The sequence below is a fragment of the Podarcis melisellensis genome (genome assembly GCF_964234715.1).
Source record: "Podarcis melisellensis genome assembly, chromosome: 9".
Classification (NCBI taxonomy): Eukaryota; Metazoa; Chordata; class Lepidosauria; order Squamata; family Lacertidae; genus Podarcis; species Podarcis melisellensis.
In genome coordinates, this window is record NC_138541.1 from 3,094,453 (window position 1) to 3,117,973 (window position 23,521).

Sequence of the window (23,521 nt, forward strand, 5' to 3'; positions counted from 1 at the left end):
TAAAAATTATTTATACCCCGCCCATCTGGCTGAGTTTCCCCAGCCACTCTGGGCGGCTCCCAATCAGTGTTAAAAACAGTACAGCATTACATATTAAAAACTTCCCTGAACAGGGCTGCCTTAAGATGTCTTCTGAATGTCACGTAATTCTTTATCTCTTTGACAACTGATGGGAGGGCATTCCACAGGGCGGGTGCCACTACCGAGAAGGCCCTCTGTCTGGTTCCCTGTAGCCTCACTTCTCGCAATGAGGGAACCGCCAGAAGGCCCTCGGCGCTGGATCTCAGTGTCCGGGCTGAACGATGGGGGTAGAGACGCTCCTTCAGGTATACAGGACCAAGGCCGTTTAGGGCTTTAAAGGTCAGCACCAACACTTTGAATTGTGCTCGGAAACGTACTGGGAGCCAATGCAGATCTCTCAGAACCGGTGTTATGTGGTCCCGGCGGCCACTCCCAGTCACCAGTCTGGCTGCCGCATTCTGGATTAATTGCAGTTTCCGGGTCACCTTCAAAGGTAGCCCCACGTAGAGCGCGTTGCAGTAGTCTAAGCGGGAGATAACTAGAGCATGCACCACTCTGGCGAGACAGTCCACGGGGAGGTAGGGTCTTAGCCTGCGTACCAGGTGGAGCTGGTAGACAACTGCCCTGGACACAGAGTTAACCTGCGCCTCCATGGACAGCTGTGAGTCCAAAATGACTCCCAGGCTGCGCACCTGGTCCTTCAGGGGCACAGTTACCCCATTCAGGACCAGGGAATCCTCCACACCAGCCCGCCTCCTGTCCCCCAAAAACAGTACTTCTGTCTTGTCAGGATTCAACCTCAATCTGTTAGCCACCATCCAACGTCCAGCTGCCTCCAGGCACTCACACAGGACCTTCACCCCCTTCACTGGTTCTGATTTAAAGGAGAGGTAGAGCTGGGTGTCATCTGCATACTGATGAACACCCAGTCCAAACCCCCTGATGATCTCTCCCAGCGGCTTCATATAGATATTAAAAAGCATGGGGAAGAGGACAGAACGCTGAGGCACCCCACAAGTGAGAGCCCAGGGGTCTGAACACTCACCCCCCACCACCACTTTCTGGACACAGCCGTTTACCTCCGTAGAGGTAAACACCAAGTCTAAGGCATGTCCGTGGCTATGCGTTGGGCCAGACTTATTCAGGGACAGCCCCATGGAGGCCATGCTTTCCACGAAGTCCCGAGCGGCCCCTTGTAAGGTTGTGTCGGCATGGATGTTAAAATCCCCCAGGACAACCAAGCTAGGTGTCTCCAGGAGCATATCCGCCACGATCTGAAGCAGCTCGGGCAGGGAATCCTTGGTGCAGCGGGGAGGTCGGTACACCAGTAGGAATCCTGTACTGCCCCTATTGCCCAACTTCCAGAACATGCACTCAGAAAACTGGGTCTTCCCAATAGGACGCCTGGTGCAGACTAATGACTTCCTAAAAATCACTGCAACCCCCCCTCCCCGCCCACATGACCTGGGTTGCTGTGCGTAAGAGAAACCTGGTGGGCAAGCAGCGGCAAGGACAGGCCCATCTGCTTCATCCAACCAGGTCTCTGTCACACATGCCAGGTCAAATCCTCCATCCACAATCAGGTCGTGGATGGCAGTGGTTTTATTCATCATTGACCTGGCATTGCACAGCAGCACTTTCAGGTCATGTGGGTTTCCCTTGCTGATTACTGTATCCTTCCGGTCAGGACCAGACCTGGAGGCAGGGATAGTCCTCAAACAACGACTAAACCTGCCTCCTCGGTAATGACATGGTCTGGTCTTAGCATAACTCCTCCTCCTGCCCGTGATCACTGAGATCAGGTGTCCCAATGCATCCCCCCCTGTGGAACCTGTCCCACCCAATCTATTGGCTGAGGCCCACTCCCAGGCAGCCATGACCCTTCCCCTTAAAAGGCAAAGTACAAACTATATAATAATTTAACAGAATAATAATAATAATAATAAAACAAAACAGAACAAAACAAAGCAAGAAACAATAGCGCTGACTAAATGCTTATCCCACCCCAAGCAAAAATAAAATAATGAAATAATATAATATTATAAAAAACAACCACCGCCATTTAAAGTGCTGCAAATTAAAAGCGATTAAAACATTTAAAACTATTTTGTCCATTGCTGCCGGTAGCTGCTCAGGCCTCTAAACTGTAGTGGTAGTGCAGGCCCCGCCCCCTAGGCCGGATGGAGTTGGCAGAAAAGGGAGCGGTCTTCCCAACACTCACGCAAGCAGCAGCAGCAGCCGTCAGTTTGCAGAGAGTTATTTGTTTTTCAGGCTTTTAATTAGTAAAGTTCCAAGAGCGAGACGGGTGTGCGTCTACACACACTGATGCATGCGTAGTTCTCCCCCCCCCACTGCCCTTATGACTGCAAGATAGAGTTGGTGCCAGGGGCCCAGATACCCACCAGTCACCTCTGTTCCATGTCAGAGACAGAACTAGCAGAGATGAGGGTGTTCTTGCAGAAGAATTTGGCAAGGGGTTTTATTTGGCCACAGTGATCCATGTGATGGTCATCTCCAGGCTTGGCTACTGTAATTCGCTGTATGCGGGGCTGCCCTTCAAGCTGTCCCAGAAACTCCAGCAGGTACAGAATGCTGCAGCGAGGCTCCTCACGGGGTCTCTGCCATGGGAGCATATTCACCCAGTGCTTTTCAAGGTGCACTGGCTCCCAGTGGAGTACAGGGTCAAATTTAAGGTGCTGCTTTTGACCTTTAAAGCCCTTCACGGCCTAGGACCCTCGTACCTACGAGACCACCTCTCCTGGTATGCCCCACGGAGAGTCTCAAGGTCCATAAATAGCAACACCCTAGTGGTCCCAGGCCCTAAGGAAGTTAGATTGGCTTCAACCAGAGCCAGGGCCTTTTCAACTCTGGCTCCAGCCTGGTGAAATGCTCTGCCTCATGAGACCAGGGACCTGCAGGATCTGATTTCTTTCTGCACCTGGCCTTTGGCTTGGAGCCAATTTGATTCCCTCCCTCCCTCTCTTTCTTTTTTCCTTTCCTTCTCCTCCTGCGATGAGGCTACATTTTAATATTTTAATGTTTCAATATTTTAATGTTGTATTTTAATTTTGTTTTTAAGTTGTAATCATTCAACTTGTTTTTATTATTGCTTGTAAGCTGCTCTGAGCCTGGCCTTGGCTGGGGAGGGAGGGGTATAAATAAAAATTATTATTATTATTATTATTATTATTATTATTATTATTATTATCTGACCAACAAAGGCACCAGGGGGAGCCCCAGTTTTCTTTGTAAGCAAGAGGGACACCCCAGAAAAAAGGCTTGTTGTGGATTATAGGAAGACCAACAAGCTCATGATTCCCAGCCGATACCCCTTGCCACATATTGGGGCTCTGCTGGAGAGGTTGAGATCAGCGAAAATTTTCACCAAGTTGGACCTGAGGGTGGGCTACAACCTGATACATGTGAGGGAAGGTGGTGAGTGGAAAACGGCCTTTAATACAAGATATGGGACCTTTGACTACCTACTGATGCTGTTTGGGTTGCAATCGGGCACAGCCATTTTCCAGGCCTTCATCAATCATGTTTTGGCAGACTTGCTAGACAGGAACGTACTATCTTACCTCGATGATCTTTTGATATACTCAGAAAGTCCTGAAGAGCATTTGTGATATGTAAGAGAGGTGTTGCAACGGCTGAGGGTGCATCGACTCTACGCCAAGTTGGAGAAGTGCCAGTTCCACATGACAGAGGTGGAATTTTGGGGGTATCACGTGTCTCCTGGTGGGGTGCATATGGATCCAGTGAAGGTGAGGCAGTGTTGGAGTGGCAGAAGCCTAAGACAAAAAAGGGCTTGTAGAGGTTCTTGGGCTTCGCTAACTACTACAGGAAGTTCATGCCTAACTACTCACAACTCACCCCACCTCTCACTGACTGCTTGAGGGGCAAGAAGCTGTTCGGCTGGATGGAGGATGCTCAGTGCGTGTTTGAGAGGCTCAAGGATATGTTTGCCGTGGAGGAGTACCTGCACCACACAGACTACAAGACAACTGAAACAGAGACAGATCAGGTGGTCACAGTTCTTTGTTCGCTTCATTTTCCGCTTACAATATGTACCAGGGCACCTGAACTAGTCCCAGGAGTATGTCAGAGCATGTGACACTTGCCAATGAGAAAAAACGCCTATAGAGGACTTCCGGGATAGCGCGAACGGGTAATGGCGGATTCCCTCCGAGCTCCGGAGGGAATCGGCTCCGCCAAGGACGGGTCTTGCCGTGCCGGCGACACGGGGACCCTTAGAAACCGCAGGCGCGGAAGCCTGCGGACATGGTGACTCGGTGGGCACCTTAAGCGCCCTCCCTGACCCGCGAAGAGCCTTTTTAAAGGCTACGGAGTGGACCGGAGAGTGGTGTGGTGCTGAGAGTCGATCGCTGCCTTGGCGGAGCGGAGCCGCGAGCCATGATCGGAGAGCGCTATCTTTTTTCCTGAAATTCGGACTGAAACAAAGAACCCGTGAGTAGAAGGAAATTTTGGCACTAAAAGCTTTATACCTAAAATTGAGTACGATCGGGGGTGTGTTAAAAGGAAGTCCGCACTCCCCCCCCCCCCACAGAAAGACTCAAAGTAAGGAGAGGAGCACTAAGGCGGAAAAGACTTTGGTGCTTAAATAAATAGCTCTCATGAATTGGATTACAAAGTTACTGTGCTGGAGTGGAAAAGAGTAGAATCTCGGAAAATTTTCTTTTTTTTGGCAATCCCCCCCCTGGACCCGGGAGTGCCCTGCATGTGAGCCCGAGGAAAAAGAATCAAGAGTTTGACAGCTGTCAAAAGAGCTGTCAAACGAGCGGTAAAGCGGAACTGTGTTGCCAGTATTTCTTTGGATTAAAAGAGCTACATTAAAATTGAACTTTTAGAAACAAAGTGACTGGGTATAACAACGTGGCTGGAAACAACAGTAACGAATTGTTGGAATAGGATTATGATGGAAATCCCCCTGGAGGGAATTAAAGATATTGCAATGGCTGCAGAAGAGAAACTATGGGCAGAGATTGAAAGGATGTTTTTTCTCGTGGGAACTTTACAAAAGCAAAGTACCACAATGAGTAAACAATTGGAGACCTTCGGTTTGGAACTGTGCAACTCTGCTAATGATACAAAGTTGATGGAAAAAAACTCTGCAGCTGCAGAGGATGAGATAACTTTGAAATTGGGGGAAAAGGAAGAGGAAGAAGGAGAGGAATCTCTGATGGAAAAAACCAATCAAAAGCCGATAACCTTTGGGAACAAAGGAAACAAAGAAAATGACAAGTGGACCACAAATCTGCAAAAGGAGGGAAAGAGAAAAGAAGAAGTCCCTGGAATAACTGGAATATTGGACTATATAAGAGTAAACAAACATGATAGGGACTTCTTCATTTGGCTGGAGCATGGGAGAATGAGTGGTCCTGAACAGAAACTGATATTGATTGACTCAGAAGGAGAAAAACATGAGGGGCTGATGACAAAACCTCCCCAAGAAGAGAGGGCCAACAAAATGGACTATCAACAAAACTGGTGGAGAAAGACTAACTGGGGCTTAAGAGCCTCTGACGTAAGAAACCCGGGCTAAAGCAGCCAATCTATTGGGACATCGGTTTGGGAAGGGACAGAAACCGGGGCAGGGGGGGAGGGGAGAGTAGAATAGTTAATATCTGAGATTTTAGAATTGTTATAATATGATTTTTGGTGTAATATGGGAAGGGAGGAATTCATGGGAGAAAACTTAGGCCGCCCTTAGGGAAATGATTTACTGTGTAAAATTGGACAGGTTAAACTGGGTTAAGTAAAGGAGACAAATATTAAGAAAAGATAAGAAATATTTAAGGGATGAGAGGAAATAACTTGCTGAGATAATTTATGAAATTGGAATGTGGGAGGGAGGGTGCGGGGAAGTCAATGAAAGAAGGTAATGAAAGTAAGGTTATGAAATCATGCATGTTTTGTTCTGTTTTTATATGTTTGTCTGTCTGTTAAAAAAGTTAAAAACCCAATAAAAATTTTATTAAAAAAAAAAAAGAGAAAAAACGCCTATAGCAGCACCAGCGGGTCTTCTGCAACCACTTCTGACTCCGCAAGGACCTTGGGAGGCGATCACGATGGATTTTATCACAGACTTGCCATCTTCTCAAAAGCAGACAATGAACTGGGTCATGGTGGACTTGTTCACGAAAATGTCACACTTCTTGCCATGCCCAAAGCTGCCGTTGGCACAGGAAACGGCCCAGGTGTTTGTAGACCACGTGTTCAAACTGCATGGGCTGCCGTCGCGAGTGATTTCAGATAGAGGAACACAGTTTACCTCACAGTTTTGGAGGAAGCTGATGCAGCTTTTGGAAGTCAAAGTATGTCTGACATCAGTGAGATACCCTCAAACCAACAGAGAGTCAGAGAGGACCAATGCTATATTCCAGCAATACCTTTGTTGCTACATGAACTACCAGCAAGAGGACTGGTGGAAAATTGGGACTAGCAGAATTCGCGTATAACAAAGCGGTACACGTGTCTACCCAACAAACACTGTTTCTGGACAACTATGGACGACATCCGAGGGCGTTACCAAAACCAGAGGACACCTTGTTGGTGCTGGCAGCAGAACAGTTCATAGGAGAGATGCAGGCATTTCATGAACTACTGAGAGAAAAGCTGGACGCAGCTAAAAACGCATATAAGAGGAATGCTGATGAACGTAGACAGCAGGGAAAAGAGATCAAGGTGGGGGACAAGGTGTGGTTGTTGGCCAAGGACTTACCAACAAATGGGAGGTGCAAGAAGTTAGAAGCAAGGCAGTTGGGACCATTTGAAGTGGTAGAACAGGTAAACCCTGTAGCGTTCAAACTGAGATTGCATGCCTCGATGAAGATACACCCTGTATTTCACAGGGCTTGTCAGCATCGCCCTGGAGCCAGGGCACCAACCAGACTCATGCACCTCAACCCCGACTGGGCTAGGCGAGCTGGGTAGCACTGCCTGAGACCACCTTTCTCACAGGAACAGGTCACAGTGCTGTGGACTCACAGCTTAGAGCTGAGAGCACCGGATTCACTGTCTCAATAATACAGTCGTTGCGCAGCAGAGTTTTGCAGAGTCTTGCAGAGTATAAACCACTCGGAGAGCAGCTCTGTAGAATATTTTCCTTTTATTCTGTGACTACAACTATGATACAAAACTATATACAGGGCTGAATATTCTAAGCATAAATCAATGCTGCACTGAGAGTCTGCAGCTGCTCTTAGCAGCAACCTTATCTCTAGACACGATCTCTAACACACACTCTCTCTCCAATACACTGACTGACTGACTCTCTCTCACACACATTGATGTGGTGCTGGGCAGAATAAGTAGATAGCAGGACACGCCTCCTCCTCTCTGGAAAGTCAGCAGAGACCATCAGGAGATCATCAGGAGATTCTTGGGTATGGGAGGGGTGAAATCTCCTCAGGGCTCTCCTGTCACCATCCATTCCTGCACATCCCTACCAGGAACCTTAACAGACACCTCCTCCCCCAGTCATGGTGGAGGATCAGGAGGAGTTTGAGATCCAACAGATTTTAGATTCGAGACTGTGTAGAAGACAGTTACAGTATTTCATGTCATGGAAAGGTTATGGACCTGAAGAAAACTCCTGGGTAGGAAGCCAGAATTTACACGCCCCAGACCTGCAGTGGCAGTTCCACCTTCGGTTCCCCCACAAGCCCACAAGGTTCCACAAGGAGGAAGAGGACGACCTTATGTTGCTATCAAAGGGTTAAAAGAGTAGCAGAAACGCTCTAATCACTGAGCAGCTGGAGGTCATTAGGCTTCCAGGAACATGAGTCTGTATAAATAGTCCCCCTGTTTGTTTGTTCTTCCCCCTTCTCCCTTTGGGTGTGTGTTTTGCTGAGATGTGTGGTTCGTCGCCAGGATTGTTTTTTGGTGTTTTGTAAATAAACCTTATTTTTGATTTACAAACCGCATGCTCCAGGACTCTTTTTTGGGAAGATGCTGCCTCTCCTGCCCTTCTTAGCTGCTGCGCGAAATCCTCTGCCGTGGTGAGACTTTTAAAGAAGGAAGTGCACTGGGCATTTACATTAAACTAATTAAAGTTTATTGGGACAGGTTATGGTTGTTTGTACGTCAAGAAGGAGATAAGGAGAGCAGTTCAGAGTGATTTATGCAAGGACTGGAGTGAAGACAGAAGCGGTTGCTGACAACGAAAGCCTCCAAAGCAGCTTGAGTCCTGCAACGTGCCTAGAAAAGTTTTAAAGAGGCACTGCGCAGTTTGTACTCGCTGGAAGACGTCTGATTCCTCAAGGAGCCACCTCAGCAGCTGGGAGACGGTCTACAGGTGTGTGAGTATCGTTCCTAAGCCCCAGGGAGGATGGCAGAGTCCCAGGAAAGTTTTACTGTCCCGTTTACGCGACTCAATGGGAAAAATTGGCAAGATTGGAAGGCTAGAGTAAGGGTTTGGTTGCAAGCAAAAGAGTTGTGGAGCTGTACTGAAGCACCGCCTTTACAGGCAGCTGCAGACGCGTCTGCAGAAGCCAAAGCAGCAGCAGCAGCTTCACAGAAATGCGACAGGAAAGCCCAAGGTCTACTAGTTTTGGCAGTGGGACCAGAGCAAATGCCTTATGTTTCTGAGTTAAAGAACACGCATGAGGTCTGGACGGTTCTGCAGCGGTTAAATTCCAGAAACACTGCGGGGGCCAAGATCCATGCTACAAGATGTTTGTTTGATTTACGTCTCCAACCGGGAGCGTGTGTGAAAGAACATATTGCCAAAATGGTGTCTGCCTTTAATCAACTAAGACAGCTGGGCATTCCTTTCTCTATGGAGCAGCAGTCATACATATTGTTGTCTTCTCTTGATAAAAGCTATGAGACTCTAGCTCTAACTTTGGAAGCTATGCCTTCAACTGAATTAACCCTTGAATACATTTCTTCTCGGCTTGCGGATGAACAGGATAAAAGGCAAAGAGAAAGAGGTTTGTCTTTAAAGGGGAGTTATGCTGTGCCTAAGAGTGTTGAAGCTGAGTTTGAGCACACAGTAAATGCTTTTGCAGCTAGACACTGTTTTCGCTGTGGTTCCCCTTCCCATCTAATCAGGAATTGCACACGTGAACCTGGTCAAGACAGCAACAAGGCCGTTACCCCTAGTTACCAGACAAGGAGTTCCAGGGGACGTCGAAGAAGAGGAGGAGGTCGTGGCTACTCCCACAGCACACAGCACATGGCTTCAGCAATGGCGTTGATGCAAGGGCGTGGCCAAGGCAGCAATCTACGCCGGTTGATCGACAGTGGTGCATCTCACCACCTGGTGGCGCCATCTAGTGTACGTTTGCAGAATTGCAGACATTTGCAAACCCCTAAAGTTGTGACAATGGCAGATTCAACTAAACGTTCCTTAGAGACTGTAGGCACAGTGTTCTTGAATTGTTTGCAAACAGAAATTGATGCCTACGTGCTAAAGGGACTGAAGGGGTGTATTTTGTCTGTGTCAGAACTTGATAGAAATGGGTTTAAAACTGTGTTTGAAAATGGGGTTTGCACTATTTCAAAGAATAACGTATCTCTTTTGCAGGTGGAATGCAGAAATGGGTTATATTATTTTGAGACAAGTCCAGATGAAGTTGAACAGGTTCATGCTGGTTGTGTGAACACGCCTACCCATAATTCTTGTGTTCATTTATGGCACCGCCGTTTAGGGCATATTAATTTTCAGTATGTTAAAAGGCAACCTGAATTATCAGAAGGGTGCAAATTGAACAAATGTACTAAGTATTTGGATTGTACTGCATGCAAAAGTGCGAAGGTTCATAGATGCAGCTATCCCAGTTCAGATAGGAAATCTGACAAAGTATTCCAACTTGAGCATATGGACCTATGTGGCCCAATGCCTGTTGCTAGCATGGGAGGTTCGAAGTATGCACTGTGTCTCTCGGATGACAAAACAAAGGTTACATGGTTTTTTCCTCTCAAAACAAAAGCAGATACTGCAGAAACAGTTAAAAATTGGGTTCATGCGGTAGAACTTGAATTCGGTACTAGAGTACTTGCTTTTCAGACAGACAGAGGGTCAGAATTTACCGGGTCTGTGTTGCAGAATTTCTTTAAGAAAAAGGGAATTAAGCATCGTCTGTCTACACCTTATTCCCCCCAAGAAGGAGGCGTGGCCGAACGTAAAAATAGGGTTCTGCAAGAGTTGGCAAACTCTATGTTGTTTGATGCTAAACTTCCTCAAAGTTACTGGGCGGAAGCCTGGCAGGCGGCTACTCATATTCTGAACCGAGTATATAATTCGGTAATTGATACTACGCCTTATTTTGCTTTATATGGGAAGAAGCCCAAAGTTAATTACTTTCGGGTGTTTGGATCTCAAGCCTATTTACTTATCCCAAAAGCGTTAAGGAAAAAGGGAAGTCCAAGGGCTAGGAAACTCATCTTTTGCGGGTACGAACCACATGCCAAATCTTGGAGGTTTGTGGACCCAGGTGGGGATACTACAAGAGTGGTCCTCAGTAGGAGCGCTGATTTTTGTGAGCAGTCCGGATGGACTCACTTACACGCTAACCTTGACATTTTGAGAGATGATTTAGGCATTCATGCTGAGAAAGAAAGTCCAGAGAGTGATGAGCCAGAAGGGGATGGTGCACATGGTTCAGATGCAGATTCTGATCAGGCACGAGGTTCTTCTCCTAAGGTAGAAAAGCCAGAATCTAGGAGTGCTCCAACTTCGCCAGTCAGTAGGCCTAGCAGACAGCAAAAGCAAAGCAGGTCACCTGCAACACCAAGCCCAAGGGAGGTATCTAAACGGAGGTCTTTATCCCTAGAGGCACGTCCAGACATAAAGTCTGAGACAGATTCTGACAGCCAACGGTCAGAGGGGGCACAAGAGGAGCAATTGCGCAGGTCAAAACGCGCCACGAAGGGCAAGCCGCCAGAGCGGTTTAAGGTGACAAGTGTATACGTAAATATGGCACAGTGTGAGCCAGAAAGCTATATGGAAGTACAACAGCTTCCAAGCTCAGAAGCCGTAAAGTGGCAGGAAGCAATGGAAAAAGAGATGGCTTCAATGAAGTCTCTCGGTGTGTTTACAAGTACAGAGCTTCCGAAAGGGCAACAAGCTGTAGGTTGTCGATGGGTATATCGTTTAAAGCCCACAACTACTGAAGAGTTGCAATATAAAGCCCGGCTAGTTGCAAAAGGGTTTTCGCAGCGCAAAGGTGTTCACTATTCTCAAATCTATGCCCCTACTTCAAGATCGGAGTCATTAAGAATGCTTCTAGCCTCTTCAGCTAAGAAGGGAAATAAGCTGTTTCATTTTGATGTCAATGTGGCTTATTTAAATGCAGACTTACAGGAGGAAGTCTATATGACACCACCACCAGGTTTTGAAGGAGACAAGCCAAACCAGGTCTGGCGCCTACACAAATCCATTTATGGGTTGAAACAGTCCGCCCGTAATTGGAATTCCTGCTTAAACGATGCTCTAGAGAGCATGGGGTTCAGAAAGAGCGCAGCAGATGCGTGTCTTTATCTAAAAGGCTCGGGATGTGAACAAGAAGCAGTTTTGATATTTGTTGACGATTTATTATACAGTGGAAAGGATGATAAACTTGCACAACAATTTGCCACAAAGCTTGGAGAAAGGTTTCAGATAAAATCACTAGGCAATGTATCTGTTTATCTAGGAGTTAAAATTCAGCAAGATGAAAATGGTAACTATTGGCTTAGCCAAGAAGCTAAAATCCAGCAGTTGCTGGAAAGGTTTAAAATGAACAACTGTGCTGGTGTTAAAACCCCAATGGAGTTAAGTTACACAAAGGATGCTCAAACTGAGCAAAAGGCAGAGTTCTGTAATCCCGGGGTTTACCAGTCAGCGATAGGCAGTCTACTCCACATTGCACAGTGGACTCGGCCCGATATAACATATGCTGTCAACATGCTGTGTAGACAAGCTGAAAAACCATCAATGCATGCTTGGCAAGGAGTAAAAAGAGTTTTAAGGTATCTCCAAACTACCAAAAGCTTTCGCTTAAAACTATCAGCAGAGGGCAGCACACAACTTGAATGTTGGGCCGACAGCAGTTGGGCAGATGCTGGACCAGATAGAAAATCAGTGTCAGGAATGGCGATAAAATTTGGAAATGCACTAATTGGTTGGAGATCAAGAAAACAATCACTTATAGCTTTAAGTTCAACTGAATCTGAGTTCAATGCGTTATCAGATATATGTAGAGAACTGGAATTTTATAAGCAACTGGTACAAGAATTGTTTGGAGAATGTTCCCTACCTATCAGAGTGTGGGAAGACAATCAACCTTGTATTAAACTAGCTAAATCAGGTCAATTCAAGGCGCACACAAAACACTTGGATATCCGTTATCAAAATGTATGCCAAAGTGTAAAACAAGGTTTAATTGAACTAAAGTATTGTCCAAGCCAAGAAAATCTCGCAGACGGTTTTACAAAAGCTTTGAGTCCGCAATCTCATAAATGTTTCTGTTCAGGTTTAAATTTGTATTAAGGTTGGTACAGCTCAGTGTTACGAGCGAGAGGGGTGTTGCTATCAAAGGGTTAAAAGAGTAGCAGAAACGCTCTAATCACTGAGCAGCTGGAGGTCATTAGGCTTCCAGGAACATGAGTCTGTATAAATAGTCCCCCTGTTTGTTTGTTCTTCCCCCTTCTCCCTTTGGGTGTGTGTTTTGCTGAGATGTGTGGTTCGTCGCCAGGATTGTTTTTTGGTGTTTTGTAAATAAACCTTATTTTTGATTTACAAACCGCATGCTCCAGGACTCTTTTTTGGGAAGATGCTGCCTCTCCTGCCCTTCTTAGCTGCTGCGCGAAATCCTCTGCCGTGGTGAGACTTTTAAAGAAGGAAGTGCACTGGGCATTTACATTAAACTAATTAAAGTTTATTGGGACACCTTAGTGAAGAAGCAGCTGAGGAGAGTGGCACATGGTAGGCACCAGAGCAGAAAGAGCCCTCCGAGACAGGCAACGAAGCCAGGGAGGAGGAAGGGGGGCTTAGAGGAAGGGGTTATGTCAGCTTCATTCCGGAGCTGACAGAGGCTGAGAATGAGAACAGACAAAGAGAGATAAGGACACTGGAATGTGAGCTGGAATGCGAGAGGGAGGAGGGGCAGCCTAGCGCTTGTCTTCAGAGAACAGAGAGCAGGCAGCAGATAGCAATGGTAATCTGATCCCTGAGCATAGTGACCAAGGAAGGGGGAGCCAGAGCAGAGATGCACAAAATACCAATCTTAGCTCAGAAACAGATGGAGAGAGGCCAGGAATAGCCAGAGCCAACCCCTAGAGGTAGAGGCCCCAATAAAATATTTCAGGGGGCCGCCTCCCCCAAGTTTATGGGCATTGCCATTCGAATGATGTGTGTACACTGTCTTGTGATCAGCTATGCAGGGGGGAGCTTACCTGCTCCACCCCCAAAACTTTATTCAATTTGGCACCCCTGCCGCCATGAGTGCCATGAAAGCAGCAGCACACGACTGGTATCAGCCCCAGTCTTGCCCCCTGCCAAGTTCTGAAGAAATTGTCAGGGAGAGGCAAACGGGGAAAGATTTAAGGGGAGAAACCAGCACTTATAGAGAGCCGAAAGAGATCATTAGCAGTCTGTCGTCTGACAGTGAGCCAGAGGCAGGGAGGGAGGAGGATGAGCCTGGAACCAGTCATTCTGTAAACAGAGGAAGTCAGGGGCGTGGTTTCCGCAGACTTGCATGTTGGGTAAAAAAAAGGAAAAAGAAAGCAGACGCGGCAACTGTGCCGGAAGGGTCGGACATGATTTGAAACACTGGAGATGTACTTTTGAACTTTGTCAATAAATCAAATAGATTGGAACTGGCTGTGAGCCTGGAGTTTTATCTATGCCGGCTTGACAGCATAAAGCATCTGACAGAAATCAAGAGCATTCATTGTGTTTGTTGCCCAATGTTATCCCTATATGAGAGTCATGGCTCTGGAATTTCCCAGTGATAAAGCCAAAATTATATTTGTGATTAGTCTGCTAGAAGTGGACACCAGGTGCTGGGTGAACCCCATTCCCATTGCCTGGCATGCATAGTTGTCCTTATGTGCCTTGTAAGGTAGCGACCATGGAGATAAGAAGAGGCAATGGGACATCAAACACACAAAGTAAGGAAACAAATATTGGTATGCATTGCAAATAAATACATTAAACAGAAAACAGGCTATGACTGGATGCTTTCATTCTTTATTTTTGTAGCCATCTACATTTGAGTTTGTAGAATAAGGTCTTTTCAAGGTGTTTGTGAGTGCTGATGCCATAGAGTCCTATAATCTAGATGACAGAGTGTGGATTGTGCATTAAAACAGTGAGGTGGGGTGATCTCTTGGTTTTGTTTTTGTGTAGTGATCATGCGATCCAGTTTCGCTCATCTTCTTAGAGCCAAGCATCATCAGGCACCTTCTTACAAATGTACCCTATGTGTTGCTCACAGTGTAATGCCATCCAGCAATTCAAACCGCAATTAAGGCCTATTGCAGCACAGTGGTTTTGGTGTGGGTGTTTAGGCTCACCTGTTCTCCAGTACCTGAAAAGAAAGAGCAGCACTGATCAATCAAGAATGGATGTCTACTTCCTCATGTGCTCCCCATGCCTTCTACCATTAAAAAGATGCCCAGCTCTTTCTCTCTTAACATCCACCCACAATTGGGATGGATTTTTCTCCCTGGCTTTAGAATACTAACCATGTAAGGAAAACAACAACAACAACTGTGGGTCAAGATTGTCTCTTTTCTTTTAAACATGAAGTGATTTCTCATAGGAAACTACAAAAAAGTGAAGGTGTCATCTTTGGAAGCTCTGTGGTACACACAAGAACTGTCAGTCAATTTAGTTTGGGAAGTATCCAATGCAGTACTCCTGCTATTGCCAGGATTTCCATTTCTGCAACAGAACTGGCCCTCTCTCCTTTCCATAAGCACCCACATCCTCCTCAGATCTGCTCTGGACCGTTGTGGGTGTTGTGAGATCCTTACTCTCAAGTAGCAGAGTTAGCACAGTAGTGATTGTTCTGAGCATATTAAAACCTTGTTAGATTTGCATCCGCCTTCATCCACCTCATCTCACATCCATCACCCACCCCATGCATGAGGAGAGCAATAACACTATACAAAAACAAAAATAGCTATGTCCTCAAATGAATTACAAAATATAATCTATAACCACAAAGCCATCATAGAATCATAGAGTTGGAAGAGACCACAAGGGCCATCGAGTCCAACCCCCTGCCAAGCAGGAAACACCATCACAGCACTCCTGACATATGGTTGTCAAGCCTCTGCTTAAAGACCTCCAAAGAAGGAGACTCCACCACACTCCTTGGCAGCAAATTCCACTGTCGAACAGCTCTTACTGTCAGGAAGTTCTTCCTAATGTTTAGGTGGAATCTTCTTTTTTGTAGTTTGGATCCATTGCTCCGTGTCCGCTTCTCTGGAGCAGGGTTGATTGAAATGATATGATATCTCTCACATATATATCTTATCTAAATCTAACATGATGATTCTGTCGGAAATCAAGCCCATATCAGGAGAAACTGGCAACTCTCCCAGGCACCCGGCTTGATCTCCTGTTGACTTCCCTGGCTACATTCCCCAGCAAGATCCAGGCTAGGTCGCAATAGGCGATCCTTCTCAGCGTGAGAAGAACACCCCCCCTCTTTCCTGCCCCCCCCCCGGGCAGGGGGAATAGATAGACAGAAACGTATTTTCATGCCTTTATTTCTGTATTTGCAGCATTACAAAAAACATGACTGCTCTCTTCAAACTCCAGCAGTCTAGGAGCAAACACTTCCTGCACTTCCAGGACAGGAACAAACGGAAGAGCTCATATTACACTCTGAGCTAATTCTGGTGCTTCGCACTGTGAATTGACTGTCCCTCTGTTTCCCATGGACAGTCCCAACATTCCCATTATGTTTTGCTTTCAAGCTAGCAGTTTGCAGCTGCATTGCTTCTATATCGTTTACTTTAATCAATTATCCATAGTTGACAAACATGTCACCCTAGCCTCACTCTTATTGTCACTTGCATTCTCCAGTGTCCATTGTATACCGAATCAAGTCCCACTACACAGCACTGAAATTCTGTGATAAATGTATTCTATAACTCCCTTGTTTTTAGCTCTCTGTGAATCTATTAAATTGATATTAATAGTAATGGTGTAGTAGGAGTTTCTTTTACTCCCATGAGATGTTTGGGTGAGGGTCCGCAGTACTTAGCTAACTGGGAACCACTGGCATACAGGGTTGAATTTCCCAGCTAGTATTATACAACCCCATTGCCCGTTTGTAAAGTTTACTCAAACCTTTGCCAAAAAGGATTCGTGGTTGGTATTGGGTACATCAATGAAGATGAATGTCAATGGATTTTATACCAGGAGACTTTGCAAAATTGAAAGCAGCCCTCTGTTAATCTAGTCTTGGTAATAAATGCCAGTCCAGTTTTCTGTTCTACTACCAAGCTGTGGATGAGTGAGATCTTACTCTGACCGGTACATCTTTCTACACTAGCTGAAAAGAGTTTTTAGATACTTAAAGGGAACCATGAACTGTCTTAAACTGCCAGCTGACAGTGTTGCTCAGCTTTACGTTCCTGCAAGTCCTTTTGAAGCTGATCTAAGCAGCACAAACCATTTAAAAGGATGCCTTCAGCCTCTTCCAAATCACTGCATTCACTAGGTTAGAGAAGCATCCTGCCTCTCCAACGTAGTGAAGAGCACCAGTCACTCACCTGGATAATGATGTGGAGGAGTACATATGTAGATCTTTAGTAGTAGAGAAAATCGCATGGCAAAATATATTTGGAAAGGGAAAGAATGAATTATGTAAACAGAATCTGCAACTTTTTGGAATGCATGCCATTAACAAATGTTTCTGCAGAAACTTACGTGACTAAAGCATCTATTCCTGCCAGCCATCTCCATTTCTTTGTTGTCTTGTCTTTAAAGACTCCAAACCAAAAAAACCTCTGACTCTTTTGTACTTGCCTGTTTATAAAATGCTAGAGATGGGGTGTTGAGAAAGAACAAATAAAATCTTTTAAGACAATGTCCCTTTCTCTGGGAGACTATAGCCCTTTACAGAAATTCAACAGGCATAAAACAAACACATTTTAAAAGAAGCAGGTGTCACAATTGAAGACCCAATACAAATTTTGGGGGGAAGCAGTGATCAAAATTATACATTGTATGCCCATCACCAATAAGTATTTTTTATATTGGATGTGGTATTGTTCCCCTGAACAAAATTATGATGGTGATTATGATGATGGAATCAATGAAGCATCCCTAAGAGGAAATATTGTAGTGAAGGGGAACTTCACCTGCCCTCACCGAGACTGGCTACATATGTGTTCCAGTCATGACAGAGAATTATAATTTCCAGATAGTGTAAATGATTGTGCCATAGAACAGCTGGTCTTGGAACCACCTAGCAGGACAGTGACCTGTGTGTCAAATACTCCAATTTCTGCATCCATGTTTGATGGTTGGTTCCAGAGACACTGGAATCAGTCCAGTTGTGGTATGCTTGATGGCATGGCGATGGGGTCTCACCCATGTCTGTGCCCTGCAGCACCCCAGTAGCCCCTGTGCCAGGGCTAAGGGGCTGGGAGAGGGATATACCTTGCAAGCTCCTCTAGAGTCATCTCTCCTGCCAGAAGGTTAGCGTGGTGAGGGAAATGTTTGTTTCTAAGTACTCAATACATCTCAAGGAGCAGAGGAAGAATTTATAGAGAATCCAAGAGATAGATGCCTCTGAAGTATCTCCTCCTCCTCCTCCTCCTCCTCGATCTCCATCCTGACTGCCAGCTTCATTCTATTAGAGCTCAGCAGCTCCAAGAAACCTTAGCTAGCCCCAGATGGTAGCAGCTGCTCCCTGCCCCACCCACCCCTTAGCTTGACTGATGGAATTATTGTCTTGGCTGCATATAGGTGGATTGGAACTTCTTAATTGGATAGTGATGTTAGGAGCACTTTGACTCAAGAAGATCCCCTACCTTTTTCAATACTCGGCTTTGATGCTCACCTGTTCTTCCACTGTTTCTACAGAAATGAGCTTGGCGCCTTCCCTCTCACATCTTTTTTGTGAATCAGCCCATGAAGATTGGTCACGAGAAAGGAAATACATTGTCCTTTGATATATAAACCAACCATCATTCAAGTTACCAATAAGGAGGTCTTTGAGTTAAGCCAGATATGGAGGAAGAAGAGAAAAAGAAAACAAAATAGTGAAGTCAATTTCAGCTTAAAATTCAAATTCAAATTCAAGAATTTAATGGGAACCACCTTGTATGCCTGTGCAGATTTCAATTATTTTTGTTAAGTTCATTTCTGTCGCCGCATGGTAACATATATTCATCTGGGAAGCTCAGAAATCTTAAAACAAGAAAAACATTAACTCTTCAACCCATGTTGATGCTGCAGTAAATACCTGGGTGGGCATAGCTGGAACAGGGAGTGCAGTCAAGAACCTCACCTACTTGTTTCCACCTGGATACTTAGGGCAGCATCAGGGCAGACTTGAAGGTTGGGAAGGGGGAGTAGCTGTGGTTTATCAAAATTCTCTTTCTCTCTACAAGCTCTCTGTTCAGTTGCAGAGGGGGCAGGAATCTAGTGTGTGTGTTGCTGGCATTGGGCAACTGGGACATATGAGGGATTCTGCTGGTTTACCACCTGGTTTGCTGCAAAGCAGTCTCCCTGCCTGAGCTGACAGGATGGATCTAGTGGGCTTCCAAATGCCTCTGGGAGATTTTCCATCTGATCTGACTGGTGCTCCTGCTGAGCTTTGGCTGATCTCTGGTGCATCCGAATAATAATAATAATAATAATAATAATATGCTGCCTGTTATTGTTTTTGTTATTCATATGCTGCCCATCTGACTGGGTTCCCCCCAACCACTCTGGGCGAAATCCAAAAAATTAAAACACAACTGAACACCAACCATATAAAACTTCCCTGAACAGGGCTGCCTTTAGATGTCTTCTGAGAGTAAGATAGTTCTTTTCCCCCCTTGAGATCTGGTGGGAGGGAGTGCCACATGGTGGGTGTAACTACCCAGAAGACCCCCTGCCTTGGCTTGGGCCATTGACACAATTGGCCCTGCATGCCCTTTCAGTTGACCTCTTTTGATTGTCTCTGCAGAGGTGGGGCTCTCATGGGTGAAAATAATAAAGGACATGTCTTTTAGCTGATCTGTTTTGATTGTCTCTATTATAGCAAAGAATGACAGTCTTTTCTTTCATAACCATAGAGACTAAATAAATTCAAAAGTTCAGAAGAACTGAACTAAATATCTCTGATGTTTCGGAACTTCCGGTGGAGCGCGATCCTCCCGCAAGCAGGGATTTTGTCAGGAGGAAAATCCTGTGCTATTTCGGACAAGGAAAGGGTGCTACAGGGCCCAGCAGCCCCTAAATTTAATCTCTGGAGGGTGTCCAGAGAGTCAGGTTCCCGGCGACGCCAAAAGCTACCCGCCCGGCCGTCAGGTAACTCCAAAAAGGAGCAAAGAGTACGGCGGAGCCGGGATAGCGGGCTAAGGGAAGCCATTGTCTACAGCCGAATAGTGAAGCCCCGAGCTTGCAGGGAAAGCACTCCACTCTTAAATATAAGAAATTTGGACCTAAAAATTACAGATAGGATGGTGGTTAATAAAGGTAGGATTCGGGGGGGAAAGAGAGAAAATTACGGAGTTCAGCTGTCATCTGGAATCAGCTCAGACGCAGCGCTTTACACAGAGCTGGGGAAAGGAAAGTGAGTTGCTGGTAGCAGTTACTGTTGCTTTCTATCCTTTAACTTGTTTCTTTTTAAAAGTATCTCCTTAAGGAGCTACAAAGAAATAAAAGACTACTAAGTTAAAGGGGGAACAGAGAGATACTATTTTGAAAATTGGCAGTCTTTTGATGTAACGGAGGGTAAAAGAAAGATCGAAGCTCCTGCTTACTTTTGGTTTTAAAAGACAAAGAATTGCGTAGCGGAAAAGGAGCTTCCGACGCCATTGGCATTTTTAAAAGTAGTGACAAAGACAAAAGACAGAACGGCGACGGTAGTGGATAAAAGTTGTTTATCTGGCTTTTCTTTCTTTCTTTCTTTTTTACTTTGAGTGTTATTGACAAAATAGATATTAGGGACCCTAGCCAAACAAAATTACTGTTATTTGGACTTGGCAAAACTTCTCTTTAGTTGGAGTATTTTTAACGTGTCTCAGATTTGGATTTATGACCCCTAGTAGATGGAATACATCACTACAATTTATTTATTTTCTAAGATCTTCTAATTGAAAGACTGATTATAATTGGAAAGAGACTTTGGCTCCTGTTTACATTTGGAATTTCCTGTTTTCTTCCTACATTGGCGATTTTGGAGTTTCGCTCTGGGAATTTTGGTTCGATACTTGGATTGATTTTGGAATATGGATCTAATGCAGACTTATACTTCTGAATTGGCTTTCGGATCATTTGTTTATTACCAGTTTTTTATTATTATTTATTATTATTTCACTGTTACTGAAGACTAACTGTTGGGTTTTGGGACTTTCTGGATTAATTTGGAGGAGTGCTTTGCTCTGTTTTGTGGAGTTTGGAGTTTACAGGGTTAAAACTCCTTGGTGTCCTGTATCTGGGGAGGGGCCTGACGCAGGGCCGTACGTCACAGGCTTTGTCTGTGAGAGTTGCTTTCACTTTTGACTGAAAGAAGCAGGAGAGAGACTGTGTGTGCTTTTAGCACGGAAAGCTCCGATGGAATGAGACTGATTTATGGCTTGTAAATAAATGCTTTTAGAGATAGCAACGAACTGTCTCTGGACTTGATTTATCCCTCTATCTCACACGGACGGCAGGACTGCTGCAACTCTGTTTTCCTGCCCAGGTCAGCCTCAAGCCCCGGCAGCAGAGCTGCTCAGGGAAGTGCTGACTGGACGGCAGGATTTAATCCCCAAAATCTTTTTTCTTCTTTTTTGAGGGAATTTTTGTGCTTGCCAAACGTATAACTAAAATATAATTGGATTACAAACGGTACAAAGGAATTTCAGAAGATTAGCTGAATAAGGATTTAGCCTAATTGGTGGCAAGAAGATTGGTCATATTCCGGCCCCTGTTTTGGTCCTCTACTCCTTTTAAATAGTTTTGCTTTTTTACTGCTTTTCAATAGTTAAATTTATAGTTGGGCCAAAAATAGAAAATAGACAATTTACAAACTATAAACTACAAATCAGAAACCTGAACAAAAGATAAAATTGGACTTGACCAATATTTAGAAACTGAATTTCTGTAATTTGGGACATTTGTTGGATTTGTTTTTAGGGTGGCTGGTGGTGTTATAAAACGGTGTTGTGGAGAATTTGTCTGATAATTTTTATAAGATGACACACCAGCAGAAGAAAGGGATGGAAGGGGGGTCCACAAGAGATAGGAGGGCTTCTAAACAAGAAGCAGATTTCAAAGCAGAAATTTTGAAAATGTTTGCTGAAATTAAGCAAAGTGAGAAGAATTTAGAAACTAAATTAGAACAAGTTGATAATAAGATTGGGAAAATGGACAAAAAAATTGATGAGACAGTTAATGAACTTAAAGGGCAAATAAAAGAGGTAACTAAGAGAACACTATCTTTAGAGGAGGGGATGAAGAAGACAAAATTGGAAATGAAGGATGTAAAGCGAGAGGAAGAGAGGATCAGGGTGGAGATGTCAGAACTAAATAAATCACAGGAAGAAATTAAAGGTGTGATCACCATGAACGAACTGAGACAGAGGGAAGATAATCTGAGGCTGAGAGCCGTGCCGGAGATTCAGATGGAAAATATCAAAGAAAGATTGATAACAGAATTAGCACAGTGGCTGGAGTTACCAATAGAAGAGGTGTCAAAAACAGTACAAAGTTCATTCAGAATGAGAGTTAGAACAACCAAAGCAAGAAAATTTCCAGGTGACTGCTTAATAACTTTCAAGGATAGAGAAATGAGAAATCTGATATTGCAGAACAGAGAGAAAAGATTGAATATAGATGGAAACTACATAATTATCTTTAAAGAGATACCAATAAGATTGCTGAAACGAAAGGACCCATACAAGCCACTGGTGCAGATTCTAAAGAAAAATAACATTGATTTTAAATGGGAATTTCCAGAGGGAATTTCATTTTTTTACAAAAGTAAAAAGCACAGACTGACGAGCCCAGAAGAAACAGGAAAATTTCTGAGAAGGTACAAGGAATTGAAAGTAGAGAAGGAAGAAGTTAAAGGAGCAGAAGGAGGAGCAGGAGCCAGAGGAGAGTTAGAATCGGGGGAAGAGGAAGAAGAGAATGGAAGGAAAACAGAAGAAGAAGAAGAAGAAGAAGAAGAAGAAGAAGAAGAAGAAGAAGAAGAAGAAGAAGAAGAAGAAAGGTTATAGAAAAGTAAACCAAACTTATTTAAGCGGAATTACCATGGCGTTAAAATTATGGAATTGGAATATAAATGGAATGAATGAGAAGAAAAAACAGAATAAAATTGAACAATTTCTAAAAAAGAAAAATTTGGACTTTATATGTTTACAAGAGACACATGTGGCAAGAAAACATAGAAAAATCTTGACTAACAAAAGATTAGGAAATGAATTTGTATCTTTGGATAAAGAGAAAAAAGAGGGGTAGTTCTATATATTAAAAGCAAAGTCGAATCTCAACAAATCTTCAGAGATGAAGAAGGGAGGATCATAGTAGTCCGGATCAGATGGCAAGGGGGGGGGGGAATTGATAATTGTCAGGATCTATGCACCTAATGGAAACAAGACTGATTTTTACAAAACTTTGGAAGAAAAACTATTTGAGTATATGGATCAGAAAATCATAATAATGGGAGATATGAATGGTGTGGTTTCATTGGAAATGGACAGACTAAGAGATGGAATGAGTAAAGAAGGAAAATTACCTAAGACTTTCTTTTCAATGATTAAGAACTGTAATTTGATTGATATTTGGAGACTTAGACACCCATTGGAGAAACAATTCATTTTCTTTTCTGAACCAAATCAGTCAATGTCAAGAATAGATCAAATATGGGTTTCAAATGAATTGACGCCAAGAATTCTACAAATTGAAATTCATCCTAAAGTAATTTACGATCATAATCCAATAAAATTGGAACTAAAAGGCTTTGAGGAAAGAACTTTTAGATGGAAAATTAATGATTATCTTCTAAACGACCAAAAAATTGCGGAAAAAGCACAAAAGAAATTAACTGAATATTTTGTTGATAACATCAATAAAGGTATAAAGATGAGTGTAGTATGGGACGCAAGCAAGGCAGTGATGAGAGGTTTCTTTATTCAGCAGAATTCATTGAGGAATAAAAATAGAGAAAAAGGGGGAAAAGAAATTTTAAAGTGAATGGCGAAGAGATAGATAATCCAAAAGGAATTAGAAAAGGATTCTTGGACTTTTACAGACAACTATATAATAACAGAGAAAGGAAGAACATGAGGAAAATAGAGAGATTTTTAAAAGAAAAAAAGGTGCAGA

At 44.2% G+C, this 23,521-nt stretch overlaps 1 protein-coding gene across 5 annotated transcripts in view; it reads right to left on the bottom strand.

Annotated features, from left to right (window-relative positions):
- LOC309377688 (CD209 antigen-like protein D) overlaps positions 1-23,521 on the bottom strand; it is a 109,275-nt gene that overhangs the window by 24,195 nt on the left and 61,559 nt on the right. For 2 of the 5 annotated variants that reach the window (XM_081925321.1, XM_081925324.1), the window contains exons 7-8: positions 16,919-17,031; positions 14,200-14,561 (exon numbers count right to left, since the gene is read on the bottom strand). The exons of 1 other annotated variant lie outside the window; for it this stretch is intronic. In XM_081925321.1, the coding sequence (XP_081781447.1) occupies positions 14,411-14,561; positions 16,919-17,031 (264 nt within the window). In that variant the 3' untranslated portion in view covers positions 14,200-14,410. Of the gene's footprint in view, positions 1-14,199; positions 14,562-16,918; positions 17,032-18,056; positions 18,209-23,521 lie in introns of those variants that run through there. 2 more of the 5 variants (XM_081925318.1, XM_081925320.1) reach the window with 2 other exon arrangements.